Genomic DNA, 23,886 nt, shown 5'->3' on the forward strand with positions numbered 1-23,886 from the left:
AAAATTATCCTCATTATTCATTAAACGCGAGCACAGCCACCCTGCATCCACCGTTCGTCGGAGTTGCCTGCCAAGCCGAGCGACCTTTACTCCGTCGGAGGAGGCCAATCGTTGACGTCCCGCTGGTGAGTGTGACGATACTTTCTTCCGTGATGTTCTCTTCTTCATTTTCTTCCCTTCATCTGTTTCGTTGAATCTGTAATGCTACGATAGTCTTTCTTTGTAATTTCCGAGAGTGTTGAGAAAGTGCAAAAATACAAATTCATGTGTTCATTGATATCCTCTTTTTCTAAAGAAAATGAACTTCGATTCTTGCATTAATATGTATCCAGGACTCATGTGAAAGCCCTGATTAAAAGTACCCGAAACTGAAATCACTTCCTCCCGAGTCAATTTTTAGGGTCTGTTTGGTTCGAGGGGAGGGAAGGGGAGGGGAGGGGAGGTGAGGGGAGAGGAGGGAAGGGAAGGGGAGGGGGAGGAGGGGGAAGGGAGGGGAGGGGAGCTCCCCCCCAATTTGGAGGGGAGGCTTTGGAGGGGAGGGGAGGGAAAATTTTAAAAATTTTCCCTCCCCTCCTCCTAACCAAATGAGGGGAGGGAAGAGGAGCCCCTCCCCTCCCCTCCCCTCCCCCCGAACCAAACGGAGCCTTAATGCATAAGTATGACCTGAATCTAACTCTTCCACTTATCGATGTCATTCTCATTTTGGCAACCAGCTATGTATTTGTTTCAATTCTAGTCTTTTTCTCTTTTTTATCTTTGATCCATTTTCTCCTTCTCTTGTCTTGCCTCTTTTCTTCACTGCTTTCACAGCGGTGATGTGTTCCCTGCAATGTTGCTGGGAACACATCATCGATGTCATTCACCTTTTCCCAACCAGCTAGGTATTTGTTTCAATTCTAGTCTCTTTCTCTTTTTTAATGACGATCATTTTCCCCTTCTCTTGCCTCTTCTTTCTTTGCAAGAGACAGCCGTCAGAGTTGGTGATGTGTGACCTGCAATGTTACTGCAGGACTCTTTATTGAATGTGTATGATCAAATTAACGTATGTAGAATCCCTATTTCTTTGTAGGAATGAAATGAGCATTGTTTTGAATGACTGATATGCTAATTAAGAACGCCTAATTGTGACCATTTGAAATATTGTCTTGTTAAATGAGGTTGCAACTCTGCAAGTGCTAAGTTCTTTGTGCATGCTGTGAAACTGTTGAATCATCTATCCACTGAGCTTCCTCTTTAGTCTTCACTGGTTGAATTGCCCAACAAACTAGAGAAGCTGCAGTAACTTCAATCCCCTATATATTCTGCTTCTATTTAGTGTATTGATACCGGCAAATCTGTTACTTAAGTACAACTTTTCCTTAGTTGGTCAATGCAAAGAACAGTGTAATGATTCTATCTTTCTCTTTTTTAGCCAAAAATAGAATATATCAGTGCCAATACATATTTTATGTTCATCATGGATAGAGCATGAACTAATAGAACAAACCTGTCAACAAGTAACTAAACTTACAATTGGTTTCCAACTTGTGAAACTTCCCAGTGTTGGGGGTGAGTGCATGACTAGTTAATTTTGTGATCTATATGTTTGTTTCACTTTTGAGGAGTCTTACCTTTAGTTCAGGCATGTGAACTTGTCATTTTTATTTCCTCTAGACTGTAAGCAACGCTATTATGCTTGACTTAATTTGCTTATTACTTTCATTTTCAATGCCCAAGGTTTTAGTAAGAAGACCTTGTTATGGCAACAGCAACATATCCGCCGCCACCGCCCTATTACAAACTCTACAAAGATTATTTGCGAGACCCTAAATCAGCTCCAGAGCCTCCCCCTCCTATAGAAGGGACTTATGTTTGTTTTGGAGGCAATTACACTGTAGGAATTCTCCTTCTTTGTGTGATTTTGATACTTGAAAAGCCTTGTTTTGTCTCTGCAAATTTAATTTGCGTTTTAACTCTTCAGGTTGTAATGGAATGTTAAATTGTCTTATATTTGTCTGCTTATTTCAAAGGTTTTTAAGTTTAAATGCATTCTTTCCCTTATTTGGTGTCTTGGTAGTTAATGTCAGCAAATAAGGTAGTCAAAGGTTGAAGGTGCCATTAAGGGGCTAGCCCCTTGCCATGTGTGTTAAGAGGACCTAAAATATCATATGCCCAACTGAATTAGGGTGGAGAGGGGAAATGATATGAATAAAGAACACAAGTTAGCCATAAAAATTTTTTATAGTATACTTACAAGATGAATATGATAATAATCTGTAAAGTCTGGATAATGTGTAGAACTTATTCTTTTCATTGAATGCTTGTTATAATAATTTTTAGGTTAGAGTTTTAAAAGTTCCTGTTGCTAATTGAGTTATAATCTAAGCATGAACATTAGAAACTTTATAGTATGCTAAATCAGATTGTATAACCTGGTTTATGCTCAACCTTCCTTTCTTATCCCGATAAGATTCCGGATAGAATTCAGACTTATTCAATAAGGAAGCGGCAAAAGATAAATTAGGATTAATTTCATTTGATTTAGTATTTTATTTAGTTTCTAGATATTTCTTCAGATTCTGTTTAATTCTTTAGATTTTATTTAGATTCAGTATTTTATCTATTTAGAATTTATTCAGTATTTTAGATTTGAGGTGATTTTATTTAGTTATCTAGTTATCTAAATTTCATTCATTATCTTAGATAGTTTTCTAGATTTTATTTTAGATTGTATTTAGCATTATAAATATGATCAGTAACCTAGAAGCTAACATATCATTATTAATAAAATAGTTTTTTAAACCTTTTGGAGATTCTGCTAAGCGTGGCTATTAAGAGAGATATAGAACGAGATTCTTGTTTTATATCATCTTAATAGATTTATTCCTCTTATTTCTTTTAAACATTTGAGCACCTATCATATCCCCTATCTCTACCTATATTGCTTTCATTTTATCACAACATTTTGAAGGGCGTTGGAGATGATGTGGCTCATCCAGTTTTGCTTAACATTGGTAGAAGTATAGCATTTGACTTGTAAAATACAAAGCTAATGGGTTGCATCAACTTGATATAAATTCTGAACTTCATTTTTAGCGCATTATCTTGAAGTGGTTGCAAAAATAAATTAAACAAAATGTTTTAGCAAGTTGTTAATGGGGCTTACCTTGCCCCCCTTTAATGGGTATCTAAACACCCAAAAAGTGAGCACATGGAAGGAAAAGGCAGTTTGCCTGAGTTGTCCTGAGGTGAGGATCCCATTTGGCTTCTTGCTTCAGTTCATGAGGCAGGCCTCTTGGTGTCTTTAACTACATATCCAGTGAGTCAATGATATTGATAGATTTGCAATCTGGAAGTTTATTGTTGTAGGTCTGAACTACATTTGTACTTGCTTTTGCTGCTTTTTTTTTTTGGACCTTTTGCCAGAATTGGAATGCAGTTTTTTTGTTCCATTTTTCTTTTCCATTTCTGTGCCTGAATCCCATTTGGCTTCTGGCTTCAGTTCATGAGGCAGGCCTCTTGGTGCCTTTAACTTACATATCCAGTGAGTCAATGATAGGCTTGCAAAATGGAAGTTTATTGTTGTAGGTCTGAACTACATTTGTACTTGCTTTTGCTGCATTGTTTTGATTTTTTGCCAAAATTGGAATACAGTTTTTTGATGTATTCCATTAGTTTTCTTTTACATTTCTGTGCCTGAATTTCATTGGTATGATAACATCTATTAATTTCTTCAATAAATTTTTATAGACTGATGACAATCTACCAAGTTTGGAAGAGCAGGGAGTGCGCCAACTCTATCCTAAGGGTCCTGATGTTGGTAGGCCATATTCTGCCTCATGTTTATTCAGTTTGATTATGTTACCAAACTACCACATATATTATTTGAAATAGATTTAGCTGTATAATAATATTGTTACTTTGGTGTCTGGCAAAAGAAAATTGTTGACTTTGGTGATATGTTTCTATGGGACAGTCCACCATTAAGTATCAATAATTTATTATTTTCTATCTGTGAATTACTGTTGTGAATTTTGATTCTGCACTTCATTTGAGGAGAAATTCTGTCTGTCACTTTTGACAAAGAGTAAAACTAATTCACTAACAGAGCGAATACACTAATAACTTCACGGCTACTTTTGGACTTTTGTCATGAGAAAATCCCTGGCCTGGATACATGATCAGTTGAGCTATTGTTTGTGGTCTTGTTCATTATAAGTCAAGCGCGTTGAATCTTCTGCCAAAATTATTACTAATTTTAGATTAGGAAATGATTTGAGACTTGAACTGGCATGGTAAAGAGATTGGTTTTAATGGGGTTAAATAATTTATGTTTTCTCTTTTGCTGTTTTTTAAATTTGTTTATTGTTATCAGTTCTACTGGGATGTGCATGTGTTTGTCTGTAGTTTGATACCTGATAAAAGTTGATGACCTTCTGTCTGTTCTCTGTAGATTATAAGAAGGAGCTGAGATCACTTAATGGAGACTTGCAGCTACACATTTTGGAGCTTGCTGATATTCTCATTGAGAGACCTTCACAGTATGCTAGAAGAGTAGAAGAAATATCTCTAGTATTCAAGAACCTGCATCATCTTCTAAATTCACTGCGCCCGCATCAGGTTCCAAATATAATTTTCTACATTTGTTCATATATTTTTGCCTGCAGGCATGCTGTTGATAGTTTACCATTAGTTTTGGAATATTGTTCAATTATATTTTTGTATATCAATCTGTAGGCAAGAGCAACATTGATTCACATTTTAGAACTTCAAATACAGCGTCGTAAACAAGCAGTGGAGGACATAAAGAGGTATGTTTGTTCTATAAGTTTTTTTTTTTAAATTGCATACGAGCCTAAGGAAGTTTAATTTCTTATTTTATCATGTTTAATATTGTGTTATTGCAGAATGATATTTGTTTAGACTCTAAATTTGGTTTGAGTAGTTTTTAAAACAAGCGTCTTGAGTTTATTCCTTTGTTTCAGAATTTATGTCCAAAAACAATACTCTCTTTTTGTTTGTTTGAGAGGACAACTGAAGCTACATTAGCAGTATAGTCCATAGCAAAAGCTCTTTTGGTGCTCATTCTGGATTCTGGATGATTTGTTTCATTCTCAGTTATGCGAGGAAGCTCTTCCAAAAGTAGGCCGGTTTCCCTTGTGACTTGACTCACAAATACATCACCTTACGGGTTATGAGTACATAGAGAATATCGAAATGATCTGAATATTATTCACTAGAGATTAAACTGAACTGATACATCTAGATATATAGTCGTTAGCTCATTCTAGCTGTCAGACAATGACTCAACTATATCAGGCCCATTGGCCTAGCCCAATTATCACAACATATATACTAATATCTTGCAATCCATGTAACTGATCCCACCTAGTGGGATAAAGGCTTGTTGTTGTTATTGTTATATTCAAGAGAACTTGTGGTCAGTGGAAATTGCTATGGCTGCTTAAGTACAAGATCTCAAGTTTGAGTCCTTGTGAATATAAAAAATACCTTTGGAAAAGCTATCTTCAATTGGGCCCAATAATGTTCGAATTTGATCCTGTCAGATAGCCATTTTAGAAAGAGAGAGAGAGAGAGAGAGAACTAGTTCTTTTTGGTTTTATTGTTATTACTAGGGAGGCAGACGGGTTAATTTGTGATTAATAATTTACCTTGTTTTTGCTTGGTTTGCCTGGGTGCCGATAGTGGTTTTCCGAGTATAGTAATGCCATCATCGGCATGAACTTTCTGACATTGTCTTGTTATTAATCTTTGCTGATCCAATTTTATAATGTGATATATTTATTTATTCCAGAAGGAGAGAGGAAGCAAGGAGACTTCTTAATGAAGCCCTAGCAACACTAGATGGCAATTAGAGCGTCATTTTATGCTTGCTTCCGAAGATGGCTACTGTGTTTCCATTCTGACCCATTGGAGGCTCTGTAATGCGAGGCCGTGGGAGCCTTAAGGCCCACCACAAGTATTCATGATATCATTTTCATATTTACTAATTTTCTTTTTTGAAGTGAATTTATGGTTTAAATTTTGTGAAAAATTATATAATTCATAGAAAAAAGCCTTTTGATAAAATTTTTAATGATGAGATTGTATACACGTTCAAGTCCCCTAAATCAAGGTTCTTTTCAGTGGAGTTAAATAATTTTTAAAATATAAACTATTTATTTTTTATTTCCAGTAATTAAAAACTTTGTATAATAAGAAATAAAAATAAAATTATATTAATCTTGAAAAGTTTCCATGTTTTAGTGAGTCTTTTGAACTTTTATTACAAAAGATTATATTTTTTTACCAAATGCATGCATTACTTTTGCAGTATGTAAAATGTGACAGATTATTCTTCCAACATTTATCGTGGAATTTGAGGAAAAATATTTTTTTCATTCTTTTGTATTTCACTTTACGCCCAATTATAATATATACACAGAAGGGATAAAATAAATAATAAAGTCTAATCAATATTCGTAAATGCTATGTGCTCGTATCCCAGTTATCAATCCTATCGTGAAGCATATTTACTATTCTCACTTTTTTTCAAGTACTTGCAGATTTTTATATATGCATCATACTGGATCAAATGTTTTTTTTTATTCTTTAAATTAAAGAGTTACGATATCTTCTCTTCCCAAACTATGGCATCTATGCAAGAATTTCTTGTTTTGATTCCCATAGCTCGAATAAAGTTTTAAAGTTATAATTTTTAATTGATAAAATTATTCTTGAAGTGGGGGTTAGAATATTATATTTTTTTATAACAAATGTTATTTTTAATTTGGACAGTTCAAATTATCATGCTTATCATTACTGATGGGCACCGAAATCAATTCCTTCACTAATTGTGATTAAAAAAATTACAAGTGAAAAAGAGTTGATAATTGAATTAAATAGACTTTAAAGTTCTTTTGGGGCCTTATTTGAGAATATTTGTTTGAGAACCATCAAAACTAGAAAATTATGTTGCAGCTGGCATGTCTATGGCTATGGGGCAGGGCTTCCAATAAACAATGTCCACTAGTTTCTTCCTTTGTCCTTGCCGAATCATTATTATCACACATGTAGGAAACAACCTTTAATATTAAATCTAGAATCAGATATCTGGAAACTCAGACCTCGTTCCTTAAAAATTAAAATATTTCCCAAATATAGAAAGTGGCAAGTAAGATTTACGTCAGTGCAGGTAAGTCCCACAAAAGGTGGGGCTCATTTTTCTCCATCTATCACACATTTACTTTATCATTAAATATTTCCGATATTTTTTTCTGATAGTTGAAGCCTGCAATTTAGGGATAGTGATATACAGCCATGTTCAAAATTGTCATCGTCGGTGTGACGCAAGTCACTTGAAAACTGAAACCGTGTGGTCACAGATCGCAAAACAGTCTTCCTGATTGAATCTCTGTCCCTTTTCTCTTCACTTTCCACACAGACTAAATTGAAGCTTTGGTGTTTCTCCATCACATTCACATTATATACCAGACTGAGTGCAAAAAGGATGCTCATAGCACACAAATACTTGAAAGGCTTTTTGATTTTGAGATGTGCTTTACTTTTGAAATTTTGAATATGTAATAGTACAACTACACAACATCTTTGGGCAATTAACTGATTCACTCAAGTCCAACTACAACTACCAGCACCCACCTAGTTAACCCATGATGACCCAATCACTTACCCACAGAACATGAATTAGGGCATTTTCTGAGTGAAGGAAAAAAAAAAAACCAAAAAATGACAGTATAATGATTACATGATCAAACCAAGAAATGATAAAGTCCTTGATGTGTTGTGTCGTGGCTTTACCGGTAGCCACGATATAAAGGGGAATACATACAGCTCTCAGCATAATTCACCAAATCTTTTGGTTGAGGAAGGCGGGTGGCCAGGCCTGACACGTAAAACGAACGGTCAATTTATGTAAATATAGAAAGGCTTCATAGATTTAAACAAGTTGCGTGAGATTTTTAGTTCCAAATCAGCAATAAAAACTGAAAGAGGCTCACCGAGCTCATAAGCCTCGGCAGCAACATTAGCAGCTATATGAGCTGAAATCTTTCTGATGTTAGTGAAGGGTGGGAATATGAGCCCCTTGTCAAAGTTCTCTTGGCTCACTTGTGCAGCTAAAGCTTCCGCTGTTGAAACAAATGTGAATTGTAACCATCAAAATTTATTTTATCAAGCCAACCAAAATTTAAGAGAATTCTGAAGGATCAAGTTCAGCTTTGGATTTTTTGAATTGGAACTTCATGGAATTTCTTTAATTAGAATGAAATTTGCATAAATTCCTTAAAAAGGGAAGTGTCTGAGCGTTTTAAATTATATCACATTTCAGAAAACAATGAAAAGTCATAACAAGGGCTGGGAGAGATTAATATAGAGGAAGAATTGTTGTGGTCCTGAAAATTAACAATGCTTAATGCAATGGACCATTTGTTGTAGTTCAAGTTTCTTGGGCACTTACAGGCTGCCAGAAGCAGGTCTTCATGTACTCGGATTGTCCCAGACATTATTAAGCCAAGACCAAATCCAGGAAAGATGTAAGCATTGTTGGCCTGATAGACACAAAAGAGGACCAAAAGAATCCCAAATTAGTCCTTATTTCTTGTGTCAGTGTCAAGTACATGGTGCATACGTAAATTCTTCAAAGGGTAGGGATAGAATTTAGGACCTGGCCAGGCACAAACACTTTTCCCTCATACTCAACAGGAGGAAATGGGCTTCCACTAGCGAAAACAGCACGCCCCTGATAGCAAATGGATAAGGAACACAAAAAGCAGTCAATAATGGTTGGTATTAGTCATTCATACTGGTCAGGAAAACCGACCCTGGCAATATAATTGCGGAAAAAATTTACGAAAATTTACATGCTTGTTATAGATTTTCAATAAACAATGTTGTTATTTTTTTTCCCAGTTCAGCACAACATGATTGCCTTGTCAAAAAGATTTCATCAAACCTCATTTGTTCACAGGAGAACCTGTAAACATTTGATGAACTTTACTTAAGTGTTTTCCTTTTTGATCATAAGAATGGATAAGGAAAAAAGTTCTCCTGAAAAGATGCTAATTGCATCTTCACATTACCTTGCTCCATTTATATGCTTCTTCAGCAGTACATTCTGATTGAGATGTTGGATTGGAGAGAGCAAAAATGATAGGTCTCTACAAGAATTATAATATGAAGCACATTGTTAGCCAGCTTAACCAGAAATAAAAACCCGTGACAAATAGATTAATGGAATGATTGAGAAATTATACCTTGTTAATGGTGGCCATAGCTTGAACAACCTCTTTCCTGAAGGCTTTCCCTTGTCCAGATGTCCCAATCAACACTGTCGGCTTAATTTTCTGAGACAACAAGATAGGAAATGCAAGGATTTAAACTTTTTTTGCCTGTGCATATTCAGGAGTGTGTATGTGTGATTGGGGGGGGGGGGTGGGGAGCGAGAGACTGAGAAAGGAAGGACTGTGGAGCATACATTCACAGCATCTAATAGATTGTTAACTGGTTCATGGTCATGAGCCCACGGTTTCTTAAAATGTTGGAGCGATTCTTTTCTGGAACTGACAATCAATCCCTGAAGCAGGTTACAGAAGACCATTCAGCCGAACGATAACAAATAAGTTTAAAAAGGAAGAGCTACAGACAGGGTTGTAAACAACCTTTGAGTCAACCAGCCAGATATTCTTGCGTGCTTCCTCAAGTGGGGCATTTGTCTGCACAACCAATGGCAATATCTCAGCAAATATCAACTAATACATGCAATGCTCAAGCCATGATGGCATTCTAAATGTGACTATCAACCTGTTTAGAAATTTCAAGAGCTATGAGTTCTGCTATTCCAGTGCCAGCCTGCAACCACCAACCAACATAATTCAGCCATGAGGACATGATACTTTTTCACTACTCCTTGACATTGAAAAATTACTCAAACTTTTCTTTCCTTGAACCAAATGTGAAAGAAAAGTGATCTTATAATCATATGGACACACCTCTCCAGCACCAAGGAATAAGAATCTGTGGTCAGCTAAATTTCCTCCAACTACTTTCAGGGCAGCAACTAATCCAGCAAGGACCACTGATGCTGTCCCCTGGAATGAAATAAAGATAATATATTATGAGATATTATTATCAAAGTCCCAAATTCATTACTCAAGACAAGAATTTCATACCTGAATGTCATCATTAAATACAAGATGAGTTGAACTATATTTTTCAAGTAGATCAAACGCATTGTGGTTTGCAAAGTCTTCAAACTGAAAGAGAAGGCACAACAGTTTCAGGAATCCTTTACCAAGGAAGTTTTGAAGTCCAAGAGACCACAGAAATAATGCCTTCAGTCATGGAATAATACCTGAATGAGGACCTTCTCCCCATAATTTTGCTTGACAGCTGTCATAAACTCATGGATAAGTTCAGCATATTCCTGCAAGCAGAAAAGTTGAAGCAATCTGAATACTATGGAAAACTAGATAACCTAGGTGCTTGTGATTAAAAATGAATAAACAAATCATGAACCTGCCCAGTTGCTCGTCTTTGCTTAAGCCCAATATATAGTTCATCATTTAACAACGTCTCATTATTTGTACCCACATCAATGGTAATAGGCAGGCACTGAAACAAACAGAATACAAGATGGTATTGTTGTTAAAAGAAATTAAGAAAAATATATATAAGATCAACAAGACAAGCTGACAACACTCTTGGGAGCACAATAAACATTCATGAATTTAAGCTACCCATACAAATAATGCAAAGTATGACAAAACAAATTCACCAATATATTCCCAAAAAATGCTGAATAAGTCAAGTGGACTCAGAATGCTTACAGCAGATGGATGGACTCCTCCAAGTGCCGTATATAAAGAAAGTTTCCCCACTGGTATTCCCATTCCCTGAGAAAGGTTACATTATTAGATTCTATGTTTCACTATATCACAAATTATACATATAAATTATTATAGTAGAAGTTACCTGACAACCAAGATCTCCAAGACCCAAGATCCTCTCTCCATCAGTTACAACAATGACTTGAATGTCTTTCTGAGGCCAATTCCTTAGAACTTCAAGAACCCTCCCCCTTTAACACCCCAAAAGAAGAAGGAATAGTTATTTTGACAGGAAAAAAACTGAGAAAGCATTCTAACTAAGCAAACAGTTTCCTTAGGATATTACTGACAAAGAACACTTGAGGGGAAAGTGAGCAATTTAAGTCAAACTTACTTTTCTTTCAGACTGATATAAAGACCTTGAGGGCGCATAAATATGCTACCGTACTTCTGGCAAGCTTCTCCTACAGTTGGGGTATAGACAACTGGAAGTAACTCCTCAACATGGTCAATAAGAAGTTTGTAAAACAGCCTTTCATTTCGCTCCTGAAACACATATAAAAACTGAAGCTTAGAATCCAATTCCACAACAAATCTAACCACGCAGACACCTTCCGGTGGACGTTACTGTAAAGATGCATTTCAAAAGTGTAAATCTAAGTAGGAAAAGCAATGACAGCAACAATCCTTATAGCCAAAAACCGTTTAAAATTCAGGTGTTAACATCCATATCCATAATTACGTTTTTTGTTTTAGTCAATTTGCAGCTCACAGATAAATTAAAATCCTTCTGGAGATAAAAGAAGGCAATTTCCAGCAACGAAGCAGACAAAAAATATCAATTAATTTCTTTTTACAAGCGCACCTGAAGATCCATCATTGCCATGTACTTCTGCAATGGAACCTGATACTGGCGTATATGTCGGATCATTTTCTTCACCTGACAAACATATAAACAGAAATTATTCAAAAGATGCGCTTTAAAACGAGGCTATAAACAACATATAAACATAAATTATTCCGAATATTTCCTTGTCTTGATCACCTGAGTATCTTGAGCAATAGTTGTTGGGGGAAGTAAACCGCGCAAGTAGTGGGCATCCCTCTCTTTCTCGGTGAAGGCAAGCCCTTTGTTGTGACGTGGATCTCGCAACAAAGTATATCCACTACCAAAACACAAAATAAAGCTGATAAGAATAAGCATCATACTTTAATCTTCACCCTTCATTATGACTCTACTACATAAGGTATTTCAATGAATATGATGATCTCCTACCACTTGGTTTCTACTACTTGATTTATAATTGGTCTGGGACATCATGTTCAACCAACACAAAAGGGGGGGGGGGAACGCATGACATGAAGTCGCAGAGATGTATGACTGTCTGATGAACATAAAAACAACGGAACCTTTCAATCAAAGAATATCTAGCGGAACCCGAAGATGTAAATAGGATAATACACAAATGAAAAACCAGAAAACACGGATCACATGGTTCAAAGACAAAATTTAAAATAATCAATTTGCTAGGAAATTATACCACAGCAAAAAATTTCGTTTTTCTCCTCTTTTTCATCAGATCAAAACCTTCCAATCAAATACCCATCACCAGAATTCAGATGCCACCACATACATGCCTATATTGTATCTGAATTCATATAAATTTGAGTTATACTATAGATACTTATAGAGCTGAGTCAATATGAGACCTAGCAACAGAGACACTCCACGGCGTAACAAACTGATCCTCTGTAGCTATATCCTCGCCATATGCGTCCTGAACGCCGCCGCCTATGGTGGGTTTACCGTTCACGTCGGCCACCACAGAATCGTCATTAATTCCATTTAACTTGGTCTCCACCGCAACACTGGCATTTCGATCATTAGTCCTGCTGCTTTGAGCCATACACACTATCGAAGGACCTGAACGTCTTCTCTGCACATCGGAGAACCCACTGCAAGACCCACCTACTCCTGTGTTGCTCTGCATCGAAATTGCATAGTGAAAGGAAAAATTATCAGTACCCAGATAGACAAATCATGCAATTTAAATTAAAAGAAGGACAAAAATTAGTTCTTGATCGCTGAGCACAGGACCCAGAAACGTTAACTTCATCTACCGACTATATCACTTTGGGTTCTTGTTATACAAAAAAAAGTAGAAAAGGAAACAATTTATTCCTGATTAACCACGAGGAAATGCTAAACCCGGAAATGTAAGATAAAAAACATGCGTGAGCTTCAGATCAAAGAAACGAAATATGATTCAAAATCCTCAGTTCAAATTACCAGGAAACTGCAGCTATTAGAGGAGATCATGATGGCGGCCGAAGAAAAATATGAGACTTATTTACGAGCGCTGTTACAGCACAAAAGGGGAAGGAAGGAGCAGAACGAGAGGAACGCACAAGAGAATGAGTGAAGACAGAGCCTTTATAAGCTTGCTTTGAGTTCTATTTCCCTCTAGTTTTTTTCTGTCTCTCCGTCTCTCTCCCCCTTTGCCCGGCTCTGTGAACGAAGCTTCGTGGAGAGATATGGAAGAGATCAGAAACGGGAAAGATGAGAATGCTGTTTCTCGCCTCTCCACCAACAATAAAAAGGGTGCGACCGTGCGAGTTTTCCTATTTTCTTTATCTTACCAAAATGCCCTGGACATCAAAATCTGTGGGGCCTTGCGCAATGCAGTTGAATCGAAACATAATTTATTTTTTATTCCTTATTTTTATTAATTTTAATTATTAATAAAAAAATTATGCGATTTTCTACTCTCTCTCTTTGTTGCCGCGCGCGATTTTCTTACATCAGGCATTATTATTCCCCCTACCTAAAAATATAAAATATTATTAACTAAATTTTACCTTAATTAAATAATTATTTATTTTAAAATTAATCATATATTTTTATATTTATCATTATTCTATAAAATATTTATTTTAAAATAAATATAAAATAATTTATTTAATAGAGATATTTTTAAAAGAAAGTAATGATTACATTTTAAAAAATTAAAAATATTTTATATTTTTTAATATTTAAATTTTTAAAAAAATATTTTACATTTTTAGTGGAGGGAGTATTAGTTAAAAAAAATATGAACAAATCCATCCATCCATTTCTGTTTGAACGTTGGAATTATCTATTAATTTTTTAAAATATTTGAGTCAAAACATAATACTGCAAATTGAACTATCTTTATAGTTTTATTTATTTTAATCGAATTTATACAGTTAAAATTCAAATTTATTTTCATTATCAAATATTGTTCAAATATCTATATATAATATAAAATTAATTTTATAAAATATTTTTTCAGTTCTTTAACCCTAATTTTATCAGTTTCATCATAAAAAATTTTACATTTAATTTTTAAATATTAAAAAAATATTTTTAAATGTTGACATATTAAGAATTTTTTTAAGATAACAATTATTATCATAAAAAATAATCATATAAAACTAAACCAATACTATTAGGATTAGAAGACTAAATTTTTTTATAAAATTAAAGAAATAAATTGAAATTTTATATAAAATTAAAAGATTAAAATTATACGTTAATTTAAATTCAATAAAAATAGAGAGTCATAGTTAAAACTTAAGATGTTCGACACAAAACCACAATTCTATTTTATATAAATTCTCTCTGCATGAATTTATAATGACTCAGAGATTAACTTAATGTTCTCAAAGTTTCTTTTAAATTGTTCAATATTCTACATACACACACTCCCTTCATTAAAAAATATAAATTACTTTTTCAAAAATTAAATATTAAAAAATATAAAATATTTTTATTTTTAAAAATATAATTATTATCTTGTTTATAACAATGTCCCTATTAAATAAATTATTTTATATTTATTTTAGGATAACCTTATTAAATAAGGGTAACTATGAAAAATATGTTAGTTTGAAGTTAATAAACTATTTTATTAAAGAATGAAATTTAATTAAAAATATTTTATATTTTTTAGTAAAAAGAGTGTATATATATATATATATTAATAAATTGTATTATAAATATATGAAAAGTAGCATTGTTTTCAAATTATGAATAATGGAGCTGGATAACAATGCTTCCTGTAAGTTGGTTGAAAAAAAATGTTTTGCTTAATACAGGAATGCTACCAACTAATTGAAGTAAACGCACTCAAGGCTTTATTGCACTTAAAAATTTATTACTAATAGCGAGTAAATTGAAATAAAAAATAAAATGTGAAAAACGAGGGGTCATTATAAAATTTACATCGATTAATATTAATAACAATAAGAGAAAATATGGCAGGTATAATTTGCATGATTCAATGATTTATTACCTAAAAAAAAAAGTGAGCCAACCAAGTAACGATTAATTGAACTGGTTAAAGGATTGAATTAGTTTATTCTAAAGTTTTAAATTTAAATTTTAAAATATATAATTATATTAAATAAGCATGTCAGATACATCTCAAAAGACCCATAAAATTGTTATTATTAGTAATAATAATTTTACAGAAATTTAAATTAGTGTGAATGAAAGAGTGCAAAAAGGTGTGGCAGCCATAACAAGACACGAGTCAGGGCCAAACAAACCCGAGGGAATGATAGGATGTTGGGAGGCTCGTGGTTAGAACATGAGACCCTATACGTGACCGTTGGATCAAAGCTTTAACGGCGGCTTCGTGATTTACGAAATAGTGATGGTGCGTGTGTGGATTCCAAATGTCTGGAGTTAAGGAGTCTGAGTATTGAGAAAGACTCGCCTCCGCTCGACAAATCACCCCTCTGCCCACATTCTCTGTATTCGCATTATTGTCATTTTTATAATTTATTTATTTTTAATCAATTAATTATTTGATAACTAAATAAGTTGTTGGCCCCTGTCACTAATATCAAGACTAAACTACATACTCTCCCATTTAAAAATATAAAATATTTTTTAAAAAGTTAAATATTAAAAAATATAAGATATTTTTAATCTTTTGAGGTGTAATAATTATAATTTTTTAAAAATACCCTTATTAATGAATGATTTTACATCTATTATAAAGTATTTAATAAGAATGAATATGAAAAGATAAAGTTAGTTTGAAAGTAAGTAACTACTTTATTAAAAGATAAAATTTAATTAAAAATATTTTATATTTTTGAATGAAGAGATTATTTTTTATAAGCAGAATTTTCAATTCATCAAAATGTGTGTTGGGGATGTTTGATGTAGTTTGGCTTTTTCAATAATTAGTTAAAATTCATTTTTATTTGTAAAGGCTTGGACAACAAATTTTTACACTCTCTATTTACATAGACTATTATTTATATGAGAAATGAGAAATATCTATACATATTATTTTGAACTTCATGTAAATATGTGTGTGCGGACTCATTCTACTTTTTTTACTTTTTTTTTTTTCCAAGCATAACAGTCTGATCTCTATTCTGCTTTGTGCTTGGGATTTTATCGAAGAATTGTTTGTATGAATAGATTTGTATTTAAATATTAAATTTTAAAATTTATGTGTTTTAAATTCTTTCTTGAGTAGTATAAAATATTCACATCGATAAGAAAGAATTGTCTTGTATAACTTATCTACATGTTTAGGCAGTACCTAGAAAGGATGATTGAGATTTGAAATAATTAGAGTAAATTAAGTATTTGAAATTCAAAAAATTGTAATAAAAAATTACTTGAATATGATTTAAATACATATATGCACAAATTTTTTTGTGTTCAAATAATGGGGTCCAAATACAAATTTAATCCACCAATCAAAATCAATTAAACATCTCCTATTGGAACTTTTAACCTTTTTCTATTTTTTTCGTTGAATAATTTTTTTATTTTTTTGTTATTGGCCCAAAAAACCCTCCATATTATAAATTTTCGTCAAATAATTTTTTATTTTTGTATCATCAAAAATTAGAAAACTGATAAGATGTTTTCCTCCACAGTATAATTCCTAAATACCAATTAATTTGATTTGAAATGAGGTGTGATTAACGAAGAGCATAATATTTCTGTTGGACAAAACTTGTGGCAACAATTTAGTACTTTTTCGGGGCCCCATATTTAGAAACATTTTATAATAGAGACGTAAATAAAAATCTTCTAAAGCGACATATAATGTATTATTAATCTATTTGATCATTTCCTTTCCTCGTGGGCATTTCAACTTGCATATTACGTATAAAAGTAGAAATATCAAAATGGTCCACGTTAAGCACACCATATGTCAAAATTATTCATAGACGCTTGTAGAAAAAATTATTCATCAATTTTGCACACCAAGTGAGGAATTGTTTAAAAGGACACTTGCAGCTGACAAACTTTATGAGAAGATTAATTATTAATCAATATTTTTGGTGCTGAGTTTGAGAAATTAAGTTATGATAAGATCCTAATTTGATATTAATTTTTTATAAAATTTTAGCCGCCATTCTCCATTGTTTTTTAAATGACAACAAAAAAATCTATAAATAATAATTTTGCAAGAAATACAAAAGATTGGGAAGGGACTGAGAAAAAGAGGAAAAATAGAGGGGTTGGCGTAGGTGAAAACGAGGGTAATTACAATGGTAAGCCAAATTAGGTCACCTCCATTTTTGCGTATAAGCTTCTTCCATTTTGGTTGTCCTTATTTTCTCTATGCTCTTTCGACTCTTAAATATTATAGGATAGTTTTAACTATTTCATCCAAAATAAGACGTTATTAAATCATTAAAATGGTTTTAAAGTAAAATAATGTTTTGATTTTATCCTCATTTAAACTTTAAAGCATGAATTAAAACTTTTTTACAAAATTGTAAATAAGCATAAATTTAAAAAATTAATTAACGCTCCACATTTTATCTAACAAAGTGATTAATTATATAAACGGACAGGCTTGGTTTATATAAGCTTGACTCGTATGGGTTCAAGCTCAAAAACCCAATTATCTTGAAAATGATTAATTTTTAAAACACCCCCTTTATTAATCGGGCTTGTAGTTGGCCTCAGGAATTAATTTTTTATTTATTTTCATTTTTATACTATTTTTACTTCTAAAAATTTAATTTTTTATATTATAATGTTGCATAGTCATCATCTAAAAATAAATTATAATGTTGAAATAACATAAATTCTAATTTAATGTACAATCACATATTCTAATGTCTACATTTTTTTTAATCTAAAAATTTAAAATATTTCATTTTTAAGGATAATAATAAGTAAGGGGCTAGACGGATTGCTTGATAAACCTGGCTCGTATTCGTGACTCTGTTAATACTGGAGGCTAGAGGAAGTAATTTTTTTTTAAATATCTTTTCAGTTATATTGTTTTTAATTAAATTGGAATTGGAATTGTTTATCCCAAACTAGTTGGAATTGGAATTCAATAAACATTTTCCCCCCCCGTGTTTAAGTATTATTTTTATCCGCGTAATTTGACAGGGATGGAAGATTCAGTGTGTTGGACACGTTTTGAGGTTGAATTGTTAATTCTTAATCACGGATTTGTTAATTCTTAATCACGGATTTTATAAAATTAATTAATTAATTGTCCAAGTAATTGACTGTATTGTGTAGTATCATATTATCATAATCCTGATTAAAATAAAGCGTGCACGCTCAGACATGACCAAGCATATCAAGCTCGTGTGACCAGACCATTTACTCCTTAAGATATTCAATGCCTTAAAAATATAAAATACTAATAATGACAACTCATTTTCGTCATGAGCTTGTGCACGTGGGATGGGTGCATGGATTCAATTTCGAGAGGTGGAAAATGTTACTCGTAATTAAACTGATAATATTAATTAAATACTCTTTCTAATTTAAAATACGAGCATCTTTTAATAAAAATATTTATACTAATAAAATTTTTCTAATTAATTATTTTGTTATGAATTCAATTGAAAAAGAAACATTTCTTATACATAAAAAGTACTCCCTCCATATCAAATTATAAAACATTTTTAAAAGAAATTTGACATCTCAAATCATAAGACATTTTAAGTTCATCAAATTATAACACATTTTGAGTATATTTTTTAAGTATAAATTTAAAATTATTAAATGAATGATATTTTTGAAAGTTATATTTTTATTTTAAAAAATAAAATCGTTAAAAGTATTTAATAATATTTATTAATGTATAAAATTTTATATAAAATTATTTTATAATTTAAAATAAAGAGAGTATAATTTTTTGTTCTGTTATGATTAAGGGGAGAGATAGGAAGTGGGAACCACAATGAGACTTGAGACTGGAGAGTACTAAGAAAGGAGGCCATTAAATTGAAAGCTCTATTTTGGAGCATATTTATAGAAAGCCTCTTTTAACCCCCAACCAAAACCATTGGCCTCTTAGATGCCTCAAATCCCAAGATGCGTTCATCACATCCATCGCAAAGACCAATTTAACCCTGCATCGTTTCACAAACAAACTAATTAATTAATATTTTTTGGGAACTAGTAAGTATCTGGGGCAGGCTCTTTCTGGTAGCTTCTTCGTGTGTGCGAAACACTGAGACTGGGCACTCTACTTCTGGGAATCTCCACCCACCTTTACCCTAAACAGTGTCCGTTCCCAACTGGCAAAAAAAATGTACACGCCTAAATCACGCTTTCCAAGCAAGTTCAAAATATAATCTCACTTTATCACCCAATGTGCTTAAATCGCTCATAAACCTTAAAAACCTTGATTCATTTAAAAAAAGTCAATTGGCAACAGTGCGTCAATACCCATGTTTGGGGATAAGTTAAAATAATATTGAAAATTGAGTTGTAAATACTAAAAAGGTTAGTTCCACTTGCTTTTGATTAAACAAATTTTTTATATTCAATCTTCAATTCTTCAAATTTAAAAATGGTAGCAGTTAATTTTTTTAAAAAATGTGTACAAGTTGAGTGATATGAAATAATTGCTTGATTGAAAGTCATTTCATGGAGGAAAACTTTTGTCTCTCTTATCATCTTCCATTTTCTTGCTTTGATATGGGACGTTGGTTTTTGGTCTTTTACACCAGTTGTGATTCCTAGTAGAATCTCAGTTTATTAGTTTTTTTTTAAAAAAAAAACAGACGAAGAAAGTCATTTCAACTTTGGCTTATAGTGTTTCCAATTTGACTTTCAAAATTCACAACATTTTCAACTTATATTACAGGCAATACGATTGATTTCTAAAAACATCAATAAAGGACCAGGGATTTTAATCGACATATTCAAACTTTATGGTCCTGGAATATTATTATTCTTTTTATTTGGTTCCAAAGTTGACATCATAGATTAATTAATGACTAGTTCCTAGGGGTAAAGAAAAACCTCATAATGGTCGCCAAACGCCCATGAGTCACCCGTTGAATTTGACCTTAGCTTTAACCTACTTTGCCCATTTGTCACTCGAATTAGGTATGTATCAGTTTTCTCTAATTAATGTCAAAATTTGATTTTCCATAATTTTTAATAGAATTCATCCTTTTTTCTTATCTATTTTTGAATGCACTATATGCAATTATTTTTTCAGGACGATGAATTCATATTAAGTATTATATTGCTTTTTTTTACCAAAAAATATTATTCTCGAAGTAAATTCTTTTTTATAAGAAAACAAGATACAATCTCAAGCGTACACATGCAAAGATGTTAATAATTGGTTCAAAATCATTACTTCTTATAAAAAAGGGAGGTGACATTGCTATTGGAGAATTTACTATTAACAAAAAATATTATTCTTTTTTTTAATACATGAAGTTTAAAAAATATTTAAGGGTGCAGTTTAATTCATGCAAAGTACTTTAGATTTGAAAAAAAATTAAGAAGAAAGAAGAAAAGAGACAAAAAATTCCATGTAAGCTGGAACTTGTACGGACTCAAAGAGACAGAGTTTAGTAGCGACAAATAAAGCAAGTATTTTAAAGATTTCGGCGGCCATGGTGGAGCATAAACATCTTGTAATAATCTTCAGTTCCTGAGAAAGAACGTCAAGCTGGATTATAGGCATTAAATTGTTGGCAAAGGAAAAAAAATTAGCTGAGAAGAAAGAGACAGAATATAATCTGAACAGGAATTTTGGAATCAAATAACAAGTATCCAAAAAAATGATATAGAAGTTATAGACAAAAGTGGATTTTTCCTTTTTAATAACCTGAAATTATAAGTGATTGGGCAGAGGGGTTTGAAGAGGGAAGGTGAATGAATGTTGGGTTGAAAGTGCAATATTAATATTAGTTCGGGCATATAAAATAAATAAAAAGGAGGGTTATGTGGGCGGAGAAAGACCACGTTGAAACAATGGGAGGTTCATAGAAACCAACGTCAAATAATAGGTGGCTCCTTCGCAAATGCACACCACACATCCCTCTTTTTTCCCCTTCAAGAGTCCTATGTAAGGCCCACTATAAAAATATGATTGTACCCATTAAAATTTGTGTGAATGAGAACACTCTTGACAGCAGTTTGAACCTTTAATTCTTATATACGTAACAATCTGGTTGATAAATTTAATACAAATTCATTTATAATTTTACATTTATTTTATATTTTAATTATTTAAAATTTTAATCACTTTAAACATTTTATTCTCTCAATCATTAAAAAATAAAAAACTTATTATTTTTAATTTTTTTATTTTTGTTTTGGATCTCAACTCATACTTCTTCTTCATTTAAAATTATTTAAGTAAAAAAAATGTGGATGCATAAATTTTTTTAAATGTGAGATTTTAAATTTAAAATTTAAATATAAATATACTAAAAAAACACTATTTTTTCAAAAATTGTGGCCCCTTTGTTTTAGTGGAGAGAAAAATATGAAAAAGAGAATGTTTGAAGGAAAAGAATTTAAAAAATGCTTATTTACTATTTTTTTAAAATTTTCCCACCCAATATTTATTCATTCTTATTTTTACTTCAATCGAAAGTGACAATTAACATTATATTTAGTTTTAAGTTGATCAAAACTAAAATTAGGATAAAATTGATCTTACGAGTTTGTGCATGACAGTATGATATTTCAAAATAATTATATATATTCTTCATCGAAAAAAAAATTATATATATATATATATACACATATATTTCTTCCACTGTTAGGTAGGTGGAATTCCTAGCCTAGGCTTGACTCTGATTTCGTCACGAGGGAATCAGCTTTGCCTTCTGCTGATTTGCAGAGGACGGGCCCCACTACGGATTCACTCATTAATCACTCCCCCCACCCCTTTTTTTCTTCCCATTTACAAATCACTCTTAATATTTTTTATTAAAATTTAAAAAAACCAATTACTTCATCCTATTTTATTTATAATATTTAAAAATTATTTTTATAATTATTTTTTATAAAAGAAAACAAATAACATGATATTACCTTTTAAATTTGTTATATAAGGTTATATTTAAAATTCTATACACTTTTATTTCTTTTATTTTTTTTGTATTAATGTTAATGAGATAGATAAAAATGATTTATAAAAAAGATTGGATGAGTAATAATTAATAAATCCATCTAAAAATTTAAAAAAATCCTTACATTATCAATATTAAATACATTATTAAAAAAAGCTTTACTATTTTTATTCATAGACATTGAATAATGATAAAAAAATTGTAATAAAATAATCAATATGGTAATTGATAAGTGATAACATGTCTTCAGAAAAGGACCACAAAACCTCTACTCCCCGTGCTTTATAAATCAGGCTACAGCGAGCGCATACATTTATATGAGGTTTAAGTGTTTGTTTTGCTTATGGGTGCTACATGAAAAGTTGAGTAAAAACAAAATATATCTATTATCGATTATTTATTTTTAATTTTTTATTTGAGAAATATTTTATAATTTTACTGCTTAAAAATCTACATCGATATTTGACAATTTAACATTGGCATGTAAATTTGGTCATCTCGGAAAGTTGGGTTGTTCACTTCCTTATCCAAAAGCATTCAAGGCTGTGGACTCTGTTATGGTCGGCAAGGCCCAGTATTTCACACGTGTTAGGTCACTCTTCTTTTGGTGACCTGTCCAGGAAGATGAGTTTGTCAATTATTAACCCCTCAAATAAAACATTTTATAAAAAATATATCTCAGACATAGAGTATGTCATGGGCTTGGTACAAGACATGGGCAGTACTAGTACTAGGATTTAATTTAATTTAATTTTACTTAAAATTTTAAACCTTCCCTTGATATTGAAAAAAAAAAAACATAAAGTATGCCATTCTTGTCTTGTAATTGATCAAAACTACGTTTTTTTTTTTTTTTTAATGGTACACAAGTGTCGGTACATTGAAAACAATCTTGCAGGAGATACACTTGTACACTAACTGTGAGGGATTGAAATCTCAATTCACTATGTTATAAGGCATTAACCTTTTTTTCTAAACACAATTATCATTAATTTTTTTTATTTGCATGAGTGTCTTTTTGCCAGAGACAATTTTATCCAAAACACAACTAGGCATTAAATAGAGCACCTACATTTTTATTAAAAGCTACTTTCACATTATTACTTTGTTAACAAGTGGTTTTAATTAATCATATGACGAAGGTAATGGCAAAGACACTGCGCTAGCAAGTTACATGAAAAAGATGGGTTTTGCAGTGCAGGTTTGGAGACGAGCGTTTGAAATTGAAGAGGCTAATAACAAAAGAGGCATCACAATATTGGGCGGATCCAAACACGAGAGAAGGAGCTTTCATGGATGACATCATGACACTGCTCCATACATGAACGAACTATCCCTTCCCGATGTATCAAATGGTTCCAACGCTTTCTGAGATCCCAGAGGCCAGAGGGTACGAACATCGTCCTCAGTCTCTCTCACCATCTGTGTTTCTATCGCCTCATAATTAATTTCTGACCCCACCACCTCCACCATCCCACACTCTCATCCTTATAATTTATTTTCTTCAAGAAAGGGCCAACGAGTGATTAGCTTCATTCTTTCCCACCTATTTGTAATTTTCCTATCTTATTCAAGCATGGAAAATCAAATTAGTTATTGAACAAGATATTAATTTAAAAATTAATAATTAAATTATAATTAAATTATGATTAAATTGATTATAAATAAAATATTTTTTTAAATTAATTAAGATATTAGTTTA

The 23,886-nt window shown here is 32.1% G+C and overlaps 2 protein-coding genes across 3 annotated transcripts; one reads left to right on the forward strand and one right to left on the reverse strand.

Annotated features, from left to right (window-relative positions):
- LOC129290721 (mediator of RNA polymerase II transcription subunit 7a-like) lies at positions 1–6,076 on the forward strand. Of its 2 annotated transcripts, none has more exons than XM_054927616.1 (6): positions 1–125; positions 1,717–1,873; positions 3,730–3,799; positions 4,433–4,599; positions 4,717–4,790; positions 5,795–6,076. In XM_054927616.1, the coding sequence occupies exons 2-6, from the start codon at positions 1,739–1,741 to the stop codon at positions 5,853–5,855; spliced, it is 507 nt and encodes a 168-aa protein (XP_054783591.1). In that variant the 5' UTR covers positions 1–125; positions 1,717–1,738; the 3' UTR covers positions 5,856–6,076. The 2 variants fall into 2 exon arrangements, with proteins under 2 accessions (XP_054783591.1, XP_054783592.1); XM_054927617.1 differs by having other exon boundaries at positions 1,724–1,873.
- A 1,431-nt stretch (positions 6,077–7,507) lies between these two features.
- LOC129290720 (NADP-dependent malic enzyme-like) lies at positions 7,508–13,392 on the reverse strand. The gene is made up of 20 exons (XM_054927615.1): positions 13,114–13,392; positions 12,534–12,808; positions 11,869–11,989; positions 11,689–11,763; positions 11,218–11,369; positions 10,969–11,074; positions 10,824–10,889; positions 10,513–10,608; positions 10,349–10,420; positions 10,167–10,250; positions 9,987–10,085; positions 9,799–9,846; positions 9,657–9,710; positions 9,473–9,571; positions 9,252–9,341; positions 9,078–9,155; positions 8,663–8,737; positions 8,456–8,546; positions 7,998–8,126; positions 7,508–7,882 (listed from the first exon to the last, which is right to left on the reverse strand). The coding sequence occupies exons 1-20, from the start codon at positions 13,141–13,143 to the stop codon at positions 7,794–7,796; spliced, it is 1,929 nt and encodes a 642-aa protein (XP_054783590.1). The 5' UTR covers positions 13,144–13,392; the 3' UTR covers positions 7,508–7,793.
- Positions 13,393–23,886: the final 10,494 nt, after the last annotated feature.

Source organism: Prosopis cineraria, unplaced genomic scaffold, assembly GCF_029017545.1.
Source record: "Prosopis cineraria cultivar Desert tree isolate PC_DT_omini unplaced genomic scaffold, ASM2901754v1 PC13, whole genome shotgun sequence".
NCBI lineage: Eukaryota > Viridiplantae > Streptophyta > Magnoliopsida > Fabales > Fabaceae > Prosopis > Prosopis cineraria.

Coding starts and splice junctions, on each gene's coding strand:
- LOC129290721 (XM_054927616.1), top strand. CDS start 1,739: ATGGCAACAGCAACATATCCGCCGCCACCGCCCTATTACAAACTCTAC. Junction 3,800..4,432: donor TCCTAAGGGTCCTGATGTTG/GTAGGCCATATT, acceptor TGTTCTCTGTAG/ATTATAAGAAGGAGCTGAGA. Junction 4,600..4,716: donor ATTCACTGCGCCCGCATCAG/GTTCCAAATATA, acceptor ATCAATCTGTAG/GCAAGAGCAACATTGATTCA.
- LOC129290720 (XM_054927615.1), bottom strand. CDS start 13,143: ATGATCTCCTCTAATAGCTGCAGTTTCCTG. Junction 11,075..11,217: donor TATATCAGTCTGAAAGAAAA/GTAAGTTTGACT, acceptor GGGGTGTTAAAG/GGGGAGGGTTCTTGAAGTTC. Junction 10,890..10,968: donor TTGGAGATCTTGGTTGTCAG/GTAACTTCTACT, acceptor AACCTTTCTCAG/GGAATGGGAATACCAGTGGG.